The sequence below is a fragment of the Polyergus mexicanus genome, unplaced genomic scaffold, assembly GCF_030449975.1.
Source record: "Polyergus mexicanus isolate NDT 795.1 unplaced genomic scaffold, iyPolMexi1.0 SCAF_5, whole genome shotgun sequence".
NCBI lineage: Eukaryota > Metazoa > Arthropoda > Insecta > Hymenoptera > Formicidae > Polyergus > Polyergus mexicanus.
Window position 1 is genome coordinate 9,247,349 of NW_027223325.1, and position 11,821 is coordinate 9,259,169.

The 11,821-nt window shown below is 34.5% G+C and overlaps 1 protein-coding gene, 1 long non-coding RNA gene and 1 other non-coding gene across 4 annotated transcripts; 2 read left to right on the forward strand and 1 right to left on the reverse strand.

The window, feature by feature from the left end:
- Nucleotides 1-54: 54 nt before the first annotated feature.
- On the reverse strand, nucleotides 55-5,939 carry Sap-r (prosaposin). The gene is made up of 14 exons (XM_070295541.1): nucleotides 5,653-5,939; nucleotides 4,669-4,771; nucleotides 4,137-4,497; nucleotides 3,372-3,686; nucleotides 3,115-3,303; nucleotides 2,910-3,029; nucleotides 2,539-2,805; nucleotides 2,317-2,448; nucleotides 2,085-2,249; nucleotides 1,782-2,001; nucleotides 1,330-1,644; nucleotides 1,107-1,246; nucleotides 809-1,033; nucleotides 55-729 (listed from the first exon to the last, which is right to left on the reverse strand). Exons 1-14 carry the CDS (start codon nucleotides 5,690-5,692, stop codon nucleotides 682-684), a joined length of 2,640 nt encoding a protein of 879 aa, XP_070151642.1. The 5' UTR covers nucleotides 5,693-5,939; the 3' UTR covers nucleotides 55-681.
- Nucleotides 5,940-5,984: 45 nt separating this feature from the next.
- LOC138933073 (uncharacterized) lies at nucleotides 5,985-8,098 on the forward strand. Of its 2 annotated transcripts, none has more exons than XR_011446917.1 (3): nucleotides 5,985-6,157; nucleotides 6,914-7,048; nucleotides 8,035-8,098. It is a non-coding gene; the product is annotated as an uncharacterized lncRNA (long non-coding RNA). The 2 variants fall into 2 exon arrangements; XR_011446916.1 differs by lacking the exon at nucleotides 8,035-8,098 and adding an exon at nucleotides 7,103-7,416.
- Nucleotides 7,722-7,794, forward strand: Trnav-aac (transfer RNA valine (anticodon AAC)). The gene has a single exon. It is a non-coding gene; the product is annotated as a tRNA-Val (tRNA).
- Nucleotides 8,099-11,821: the final 3,723 nt, after the last annotated feature.

Sequence of the window (11,821 nt, forward strand, 5' to 3'; positions counted from 1 at the left end):
ATTATTTTCAAGGATTAGGAAAAATTAAACGGTATGAAAATTTTTAAGATGGAATATATTCCAAAAGTATATTTATTAAAGAAATACAATTTACATCGCATGTATTTAGGAATATACCATACAATTCATAAAACAGAGCTACACATTTTTGTTAATCTTTATTTCATCATTATCACAGTTAAACTTGAAATAAAACAGATCATCTCGTTTACTATACATATTAAAAAAGAAAAAAAGAAAAAAAAAGGAAGAAAAATGAACAAACATATAATTTAGACCTTAATAATGTTGTCGAATTGTTCCGCTAACAAAATAGCAACTTTATATAGCTGGAGGAAAAGGATTTTTGCAACTTACTATCGAGAATTATAAGTTTTTGTAATATCAATACAATATAAGTACGATAGACTACGTGTAATATTTGGTTCAAAGAAAATATTGTAGCATAGCATTTTATCGCACCCATCTATATAGATCATTATTATTCGAGGACTCTGATATGCCAGAGATTAATATAAAGATCATATATATTATAACACGAAATAGGCTATTTCCTATATATGGCTAAGATCTCTGAAAACCTAACCACCAACCAAAAGGCATATTGCATCATTCTTCATTGTTTTTCCCATTATTAGATTTTTTTTATAGCTTGTAATTGTCATCCATAATTAATGCGATTTACGCAATTTCACCACTTTTTCGGTAATCTTCACATTGCTTTGTAACCTAATTCAAAATGAGCGACAATGAAAATAACAGTTTTGTTATTAATTTTTAGTCGAGTCTCATACATTTATATACTTACATTGCAAAGTCTAGCTACTTCTTCATTTCCACACACGAACGATTTGCCCCAAGTGCATTTTTTAATTTCATTAATTGATCGCGATACACGTGAATTCTTAAATGACATGGCAAAATAATCATTGGAAGAGCACAAAGCCATTTTGCTGCACATCTTTTCACTATTTATGTGCATTCTTAGCATGTTTATTATACTCGGCCCATAAATTTCTATCACCACATTGCACTACATAGATTTGAATTTTATTTTCATATAATTTAGCTTTATGTAATTGACTTCTTGAAAAATTGTTAAATACCTTATCTCGTTTATTCGCAGGTAGATATTTGCACACTTTTTCGACAACTTTTTCAATTTCAGCATCAACCTTTGGATTACCCAACAACTTGTCAGTTAGTGATATAATTGCTCGACATAAAGCACATTCTGCTACAGATTCTGTAGAAACAAATTGTGTCAAAATATATTTTCGCATACAGCATTATATGGTACAATTAATATTTTCTCTAGAATTATCATACCTTGAATTTGCATCATGCTGATTTGGCAAAGGCCGAGTAAGGTGCATGCCTCTTTGGGACTAACATCCTCTGCTAGAATACTTATTAGAGCATCAGCATATTCATCCACAAACTGATTACAATCCTTGGCAACTGTTTTCGGTAAATGATTGCATACACCATGTACCGCTTTTTCAATTTCATCTCGCGTCTTATTTTTACGAATCACTTTATCAATATATTGCATTGCAAATTCACAAATTGTGCACACTCCGTTGTCTAAAGTATTCTCTGACTGAACTGTAGATAATGGATAATTTGGTATCTCATTGGTTACTGAAATGTTCAAAGAATGAGATAAAATAATTTTTCAGAGATATTTGTATTAATTAACCATAAATGACAAGTTTCTTCACTCATCATTTATGTAAATGATTATGGAAATTCATTTAAATTCTATCAAAAAAACTTACATATTTCCCTGTCCTTTTGAATAATATAATTATGTTTTGGACCAACATCTCTGGTCTGGTCACACAATTTAAGATAAACACATACTTCTGAGGGTGTCAAATCTGCGAGCAACATTTCTACAAGCTCTTTGCTGTATGCCTTAACGAAATCTGTGCATTGGTCGGTCAAGCTACGTGGCAAGTGATTACATAATTTATCTAATTCGGCTTCAATGTTAGCCTGCAATGTAAGTTATATGGAATGAATAGATTGCACATTAAAAATCATAATTATTACAAACATGATAAATGACAAACTAGTACCTCAGTTTTGTTGTCTTTGACAACATTATAAATTTGTGTCACTGCAAGCAGACAGAGTGGACAACCTGGCTTATCTTGTATCTCCTGAATGATGAAACTTTTAGGAATTTGTTCCAGTTTATCAAAGAATGCCTCCGATGGACAAATATGTATCATAGGACACACCTTAAATGATTGAATATTAAATTATATTTTACAGATTTTATGCTCCAAAATATAAGAGTAGACTTACCTGTGATGGATCAATTTCCTGGGCAAGTATAGCCACAATTGCATCTCCATAAATATCTATAAATTCTTGGCATTTATCTTCAATAGAAGGTAATTGTTTACATATCGTCCCAAGGATTTCCTTCACTTTCTCCTTAAATTTTTAATATGTTTATTATTTTTATATAAATTTACATGTGTCACATTGTCAATCTATAAAAATTAATATTTTAATATTTGTTACCTCATTTGCAGGATTTGTAACAGTATCTTGTACATAATGTAACAAATATTCACACAGTGCACATGCTTCCTTTCCATTAACACTTTCGGCTTGCAGCAAAGGAAAAGGAGTTAATCTTTCAATTGGCAATTGCATTTCTTTAGCTGCCGATTTTTGATGATCCTTGCCAATAGTCACTTCAATTTCTTTCTTATCGTGTTTATTATTATTCATCATGTTCATCCCTATTTTTGCTAGTTTTTCTGGGACTAAAGGCCAAATTGGTCCCTGTTTTAATGCAAAATACAAAATCAAATGTAGCTGGTTCTACTTTATTTAAAAAGATATATTACTTACAAAATGTAATAATATATTTATATATTATTACTTACTTGTATTGTTTTGCCAGGACCAGGACAAATACCAGATAATTGACAGACAACATTACTGTTCAGACCTTTTGTAAGATATTCATAAATCTGCTGATAATATTGATCAACTATGGCTTTGCACTAGAAAAAATTATTATATGTTATAAAGTGTTTTTATATGTACACATACATGTAAAATATGTGTCTGTTTATTTAAACTACAAACCTCATCGGCAAAAGATTTAGTTTGCTTACAAAAACCCAAAAGAACTTGTTTAAATTCTATCTCCGTAGTGTTTGCAACTAAAAGATCTTTCAAATGACCCACAAGTTGCTCACATAACTTGCATGGAAGATCATCTCCGACTTCTACCATGCCAACACTTGACAGTGGTGTTATCTCTACTTTTGGAACCTGATCATTGCGGGATATATTTTAATATACAATTCTTAAGTTATTCAAAATATGATTAATATACTTACGGCATCAATAGTGTCTTCGTGTTTATGGAAATTGTTACTGCATTGTCCTGATAAGTGACATATATTATCCGCATTGAAATTATTTTGTAGATGATCATAAATAGCATTAAAATGAGTTATAATAATGCCTGAACAAGAATCCGAAAAAGAATCAAATTTGCCACAAATATTCAAAAATTGCAGAAGCATCGCATCTCGCGATGTATGATGCAATTTATTTTCCATATAATTTGCTATTGTATAGCATTTAGTGCATTCATCAGGCTCGAGTTCGTCATTGTACAATAAAACTGACTTTGTTTCCTTGTTGTCTTTCTAAAAATACGCTTTTCGTCAATAATTTTTTTGCCGATCATGTTGATGTATAACTAACGTAATAGCATACTATTTAATAATAAACCGTCTTTATTGGCTATTATTTACCAAATATGCACACAGATAAAATTTAATACATTATTTATAAACTTTATTATTAGAAAATTAATTAAGCAAAATAATGATTGTGTAGAAATATTATTAAATGTTATTTATTACAGAATAAGTTTCATAGTCATCTAATCTTGAAAAAATACTTGGAAGAAGATGATAAACATAAGACATATATATCAACAAGACATCAACAAGACATATCGACGAGCCATTGCATGATTGACAATTGATATAATTGATTTATTTTGAAGAAGGATTGACTCATTTTTACTCAATAGAGGCAGAAACACAAATTTAAATAATACACAGAATTGAAATTATGTGATTAATTCTTACCTTTGTTGATATTTGATGCTGTGAAAGCAATTCGTCAATGTGAACATTATTGCAGAGTCCTGCGACAGAGCAAACCACAGATGGATTCATTTGGGATGCCAATGTTTCCACAAGTTCAGGGATAAATTCATCCACAATGTTGACGCATTCCTTGACAATTGGTTTAATATGAATTAATTTGCAACTGCCTTCAAAAACATCTTTCAAATCCTGTTGAGTCTGATTACTCTCCAATTGATCCCGTGCCTGTTGCACCATATCTTTGCAAATTCCACATACATTGTCTTTATCATCTGGAACTTCCATTTGTTCCCAGTATCGATGAATGCAATGTTTAACAGCACTGCATCCTTTAGCTGTCCTGTTATTAGAATATTAATCAACATTATATTTTGTCTATCTATCAATCTTATATATTATAAATATGCAACAAGAACACAATATATATTTTAAAAATACTTTATAAATCAATTTCCTCACTATCTATTTACATAAAATTTATATTAAATTATAAACAATCACTAAAACTTACTTTAGATTCTCACACCAATAACTTGGACCCCATGAACATTCGTCCGCACCCAAAAGCTGGGGATCATTTCTTGGTTCAGCAATGATTACTGCAGCTGTGGATACTGAAAATGAAAAAAAATGTATTTGCATAATTTTCTGTAATCTTATTCCCAATCTAAACAATATAGAATTTTTGTATTATTAAATTGAATTGCTAAAGTCGAGTGATGGCAGATTCAAGAAATAGAACACGCATGATAGCATAATATCATTAGCTTCTTGTAACAATGAGTAATCTGTACGTGGAAGCACTTAGCGTTCCTTTTTAAAACGCTTTCTGATTTCCGTTACAGTGATTGTATTCATAGAAATCGTAAGTGTATTTTAAGACAATTTTAAAACAGAATCATTTTACTACCGAAACAGAAACATTATTATCAATTGATAGATATACAAAGTAACATTATCAATGATATTATTATCACAACGCGTATTTCCGACACAGAGCCGTATTCATAATCTAAAATCTAAATTGGCAAACTACAAGTTTAAATCGACTGAGTCACTTTATTCATCCTAGGAAACAGTGCCTTTGCAATGAGTAACGCGAAACGCAATTAACCGGCGACGCAAAAAGGACAGAGCATTACGAGAGAGTGAGACGAAAAGAGCGAACAAAAGAGAGAAAAATGCAGCCTAGCATCGAAGGAAAAGAAATAAATAACAAAACCGATGTATATATATAAGCGTTAAATAAAATTAAACGACGACACTCAGATAGCTAATCAAATATCGCAATGTTTACAAAATCGAAGAACAAATATAGAAATACTTGCGCCAGAGTGAGCGCTGGCAAATGAAAAACATTCCAGAAGGAAGTGCGTACATTGAAAAAATACCGAATTAAAGGCAATCTTTTCGCCGGGAAAAATGCTGCCGTAGTTTCTCGGACGAGGAAAAGGCGAAACGAGAGATATCGGGTCCTGCTTTAAGCAAAACTCACCAGCTAGAATCGCGCTGAACGCGATCAGGAACTCCTTCATGCTTCCAAGACGAGCTCGACTCGCGACTGCCAGTCGAAAGTCGTTAACACGCAGTGACACAATACGATGAGAGGCGACGATGCGCAATTGAATTTTGTGCGAATTTATTAAGCCACGGGCGGTCAATACGCGTAAAAGTAAATCTCATCCGCAGGAAAAATGGACGCGCCACTCGATCTAAATCGCTCCGATCGTTAGAGATGTTGAACGGTAAGTGATGATGAATCGCACATCGCACGCAATCTGCACGCTTCCTCGAGAATTAGAACAGTACTCTTCGGCGAAGCTCGGCGATACTCGGCGACGTTCGGCGATTTATCACGAGATACGACGCAAATATGTATATGCGCGCACGCACAAGCTACCGATCTATCCCGAAGCCAATAACAATGATGCGTTCTGTTCTCGGATAGAGAATATTTTTCGCCACAAGACTATCGCATACTTAGATGACTAGACACAAACGTAAGAGCGTAATAATTTGGAAAATAATAATTTCGATAAGCTACATTTTTTTTCTCTAAACAAGTATAACCATATCATTGCGTTTCTATTTTATCACGAGTCACGAATAAATTATATAGAGATCATTTTTGTATATTTGTAATATGTATGAGGGAGGGGGGGGAGGGATCTGAATTTATGAGAGTTACGTCTGTCTAGAATTTTTTCACTAATTGTCATTTCTCTCTCTCTCTCTCTCTCTCTCTCTCTCTCTTACGATAAAGAATATGCTAAAATAGAAATGAATAAATTGATAAATAGTCACAAAATTTTGAGACTTTGTACATTTCTGGAATTGCGAAAATAAATTGCGAAATCGAGAATTTATATGCGCGAGATTGAAGTAATAAGTATGATAACCGATAAGGATATCATTTATGAATTATATATAGTATAATTTTTCATTTCATATAATTATATATTGAAAACACGTGAAATGACTCGTAATGTTTTGACGGAACATACACAATCGTGATATATAAGCAATCTCTCTCAATACGTTTACCGTCGAATTTAATCGAACCGACATACAAGGTCAGCTGATCGAAAGATACGTATCGCTTGATTGATTTTGTTTCAAATATTTGCACAATAGTTCTTATCGCGAAAAATACGTTTATACATTTAATGTTTGTTGTCATCGGCATTTACTTCCGCAAAATGCATACTCTTGTAATATTTTATAATCTTACACATTTTTTTATTAATTGTCAACAGAATTAGAATTCAAACACAATGAAAGGAATAAGAAATATGGAATTAAATCAAGAGAATTGTAAAAAGAATTAAGCCCATATCAGACTCTATATATTGAAGATTGAGATGGAAGATGATGAAATATGATCGATCAGGGTGAGAAATTTTAATTCCTTTTGTTCTGATTAATTAAATTTCAATCTTTAACAGGTAGTGTCCTAACTATTGAAGCCATTACTTGGAAATGTGTTCAGTTTGTATACGTCAAACGTGTACCTCTGCACGATCCATTGATGGATCATATGGTTTCCGAAAACTCGATACTGGCCTCGATAGTACAAACATACAACAATGGTGGTCTACGGGAGGTCACACGGCAATCAACGTGTTAATCCCCAATTTTCAATTTTCAATCTTCAATGTGAAGTCTGATGTGGATTTAATTCCTCACAATCCCTTAGGTTTAATTAAGAATCTTTATATAAAAATTTTTGAAAGACATATAAAAAAATATATTATAGTTATAAATAACAAATGGTTAAATCGATAGTTTAATAAATAATAATGACATAGAGATAATTTATATGTTGATATAAATTAAGTTACGTGATATTATTACAATACTTCGTATTCATTATAAATATGTATGGTATAATCATGGTATAATCACACTATATGTTCATTCTAAGTTAACGTTCTTGTAAAGATGAACTTCAGACAGTAATATTCTTTATTGAGTCGTAACGGATGTTGAATAAATATCACATATCATATCGTTTAGAAATATTATACTTTGGAAAACGTAACGATATGAAGTTACCGTCAACGAGTTTCCGTGGTGTAGTGGTTATCACATCCGCCTAACACGCGGAAGGTCCCCGGTTCGATCCCGGGCGGAAACATTTTTGGTTTTAATTATTATAAAATTGCAAATAATTTCTTTTATTTTTGACACGCTATACGACACAAACTTAGAAAAATAAATATGCGGCAAAATATTTCTATTGTATATTAAACGTTACTTCCACTCGCACAAAAATTTGAAGAGTTATATCCGGGATTAAAAATTAAATAATAATATTTTCTGAAAGAGAAGATTCACGTTGCAAAAAATAATCGGATTTTTTTTTTTTTTTTTATAGCATTGCATCTTTTGTCTGGACGTCAGAACTGTGACGCGGTTTGAACCTTGGAATCTTATTATCATACAAAGAGATTACACGTGATTCATACGTAGGTATTTGTTTAAGTAAATAAAATGATAAAATATAAACAAATATTTATTGCTTATATCATGAAAATAGAAAGGATAGATAATAAATAATCAATCAGATGTAATATTGATATGATAAAGGAGAATTTTCATAAAACATCTTATACGAATGTGCGTTTCTCTCGGTTTAAATTTGCAAGTCTATATTTTACCAGTGCGTTACTTTAATCCTGAAATTTTCAAAATAGTATCACCGGTAACAGGAAAATGATACGAATATTTGAGCTCTTATCTGCTTTCGTTAAATTTATCGTTTCATGTACGTGACTGACTTGTTATGAAGAAAACATCGAATCTATCATATCAATTTACCGAAATTAAACTGAAGCAAAATGCAAACCAATTCTTGAATCTTCACATCGATAACGCAACTTTATTATTTTAGTAAATTGTATTCTGTTTTTATTATATGTTCTTATTATATTTTTACAGATAAAAAGTTTAGTAAAATTTATCAACATACTTTGCTATTTCACACATTTATCATATATTGATAACAATATTGAGCTTATAATATATCGACTGGCTTATTTTTCTTATCTTCTGAGTTCTAGAACCAAGAGATGAACGTTTTAGTTTCGTTAGTTGCTCGTAGATAGCGACTTTATTATCACAGAAAGACATATTCAAAACTGTGCTAATGAAATATATTTTAGAGTTTTAGATTGGAATTAATCATATTAAAAAAAAAAAATTCAATTATATATATTTTGGGATATTATTACCAAATTAATATTCTGACGCATATAATTTTTGAAATTATATTTGTAATTATTTTTTATACAATTTTTATATGCACAATTTCAATACTCTATGTATTGTATGTCAAACATATTATAATAAGATTGAAATCTATTAAAAGTTACACATCTTTCTTTTTAAAATACAGGCAAAATTCTCCTTGTTATAATATAAACATATTATTCGAAATGACACGAAAGAAATAATTTCAATAAAATATCTTAGATATAATAATAAGGCACATTTTGAGATACATCTACATATATTCTAACGAGATCCTACAGATACCTCGTTACAATATGTACGTCTTATTTACCGGTTATATATAAATCCTGATATCCTAAATATTCAAAGAGAGTCTGTCGAAAATATATATGTTTCCCGAGAGATCATTTCTAAAATCATATTTAATTATGAATTCTGCGATTGTGCAATTCTACCATGAATGTTCGTAGACAATATCTGGCAATGCGAGAGCGATAAATCAAGAAACTTGACACAGTTATGGGTTATTAGCATTATTTTGCAAAGTAACCACGTGCTTCGGCGTGCACGTGTCCGTGCAAACTCCCCGCGCGCATACGCTCGCAGCTCAACCAACGTGCATCCCCATCGTTCGTTACGTAAATTTATTTGAGCCCCTACGCGACCGGCGTTGTGTTGAGACGTTGTTGCGATATAACAATGCAATTGGCGGGACGCACGGACGGTATCACCGAGCGAGAATGTCTCGTTCTCTTGTGCTAGTAGGAGGAAAGGGAAACGCGCACGTATTTTCCTAACATTATTCCAGAGTTTGAGTTTCGGATTCTTTCACGAACGGTACGACGATCCTGCGCATTCGGCGCGGAGCGTGTTCAAACAGCGTTTGTATTATATTCTTTTCTCGAATGTTTGCCGCGTTTGTTTATCAGAGAGTTTACCTTTCGATATATCAAATGTATTACTGTTCGCATTAAAAGATTATAGAGATCGGCCTAATTAAAAACTTTGCCCACAACCGGCTGTAAATATTAAATATAGATAATTTTCAAATATTTAAATCCCTAACAGTAAACTTAATAAATTAAAGAATTATTACTCTTCAATTTATTTATCGATGAAAACAATTAGAATCATTATCATTTCTTGGATTATTTCTGTAGCATAAATTAAGCTAGCGATGAAAAATACATGTTTTATGCAGCGAATATTTTGTAAGATTACTAGAAAGCGGTATTAAATACATAATGATAAATTTTAAAAAATTGCGATTTATGAAAACGTTGCTGTATAAATTTCTTGACAGGTAGTCGCACGTGGACATTCACATCGCCCTGTAAGTTTCGCTCAAGAGAAGAGATATTCCATTTCTCTTCTCGCGGTTCGATAGATAAACGACTTCTTCCGCCTCCCATGAAGAACGCGAGAGCGTTCGGATTTCATCTTGTTCGAGTTGCGTGCGTCGCACTCCGCGTGTATCTGCGCGGGTGTTTCTTGGCCCACGCACGTGTGCGCGACGAGGCCTACGCGTTTTCTTAATACGAGGCGCGTCAGCTGCGTAAAGAGCCGTATAAGCTAGGTATATATACGTGTATATATTATCTATGAGATAGATGTATACACCCCCGCGCGCATAGCCTTTGTCCAGCACGATAATTGTCCACGCGCGCGGTCGGCATGATATCGGTGTCGGATTCTGCCACACCTTCGGCCATTGTAAATCAATCGGCGTGTACCGGATCGTTCCCCATCATTTGGCGCGTGTACTCTAGTACGGCCGATTCGTGTTCCGTGTCTCACGCGTGTAGAATTGCATCGCGTTGCGTTGCTTCTCTGTTTCACACAGAGAGACGTACAGATATTATACGCGCAAATTACGCGCAACGATCTTAAAGGAACCACCTCATCGCCTCGCGATTATTACACGGTACACGCGTGTCACTTTAAGTGTCAAGTAGACGAGCGAGAGGAGATTTGACAGCAGCTTTCCTCACATATAGCAGAGAACGGATATAAATATTTTAAGCGTTACTTAGACAGAAAAAACAACTCGTATGTAAATACGCGGATGTAAATATTAAACGGGAAGCGCCCCCGCGGTTTCCTGTCCGACGTGCAATCCCCGATGGTAATCTCGAGGATGTCTCCGCGCGCGCTCTCGTTCATGCGACGTTCCCGAGACGTCCTCGGGGCGATGCGCATATGTAATTAATTTTTCGCGATAAGCTTTCTCTCTCTCTCTCTCTCTCGTTCTCGAAACGTCCCACGCAATTGCGATGATACATATATCGGCGCATCTCCTCTCCCTCTCTCTCTCTCTCTCTCTCTCTCTCTCTCTCTCTCTCTCTCTCTCTCTCTCTCTCTCTCTCTCTCTCGCCGATCTCGTGGAGATGGACCGGTCGTTTCACTTCCCCGGCAGTATCCCTTCCCCCTCCCCCTCCCCCTCCCTCTGCCTCTGCCTATCGAAAGCGCTCGCGTTCACCGTAGAAACTCGAAATTGGAAAACGGTCGGCCCAGAACCAGCGAAATTAATTGAAGTCTGAGTGGCGAGCGATGAAGGGGCTGAGGCTACAGCGACCGCGTGCAGAAAGAGGAAAACCCGAATTGTAGGCTCGATCGGAGGTAGGAGGAAGGGGCGAGAGGGAGGGAAAGGGATACGAAGGAGGAGAGAGAGGAATATCGGGGAGAAAAAGAACGATCGGTTGAGCAGGGGGTGGGTGATGGGGGGGGGGTGTGGAGGGATAGGAGGGAAAGGGGAGGAATTGGCGCGGGGGGGATTGGACCGATTGCGGAACTTGGCGCAACTTCGCGCAGGCAGAACTGGACGCGATGCACGACCAACCAACCGGGCCTTCCTGATAGCCAATACGAGGTCTCTAGACGAATTTCCTGTACATCCGCAGGCGAGCATACATCCCGGCTCGGTCATCCCA

Excerpts from the sequence above, each read along its gene's own strand:
- Sap-r (XM_070295541.1), bottom strand. The coding sequence starts at position 5,692 with ATGAAGGAGTTCCTGATCGCGTTCAGCGCGATTCTAGCTG. Across the intron at positions 3,030-3,114 it reads CTAAATCTTTTGCCGATGAG|TGCAAAGCCATAGTTGATCA; the intron begins GTTTGTAGTTTA and ends AATTTTTTCTAG. Across the intron at positions 730-808 it reads AAGTAGCTAGACTTTGCAAT|GTTACAAAGCAATGTGAAGA; the intron begins GTAAGTATATAA and ends ATTTTGAATTAG.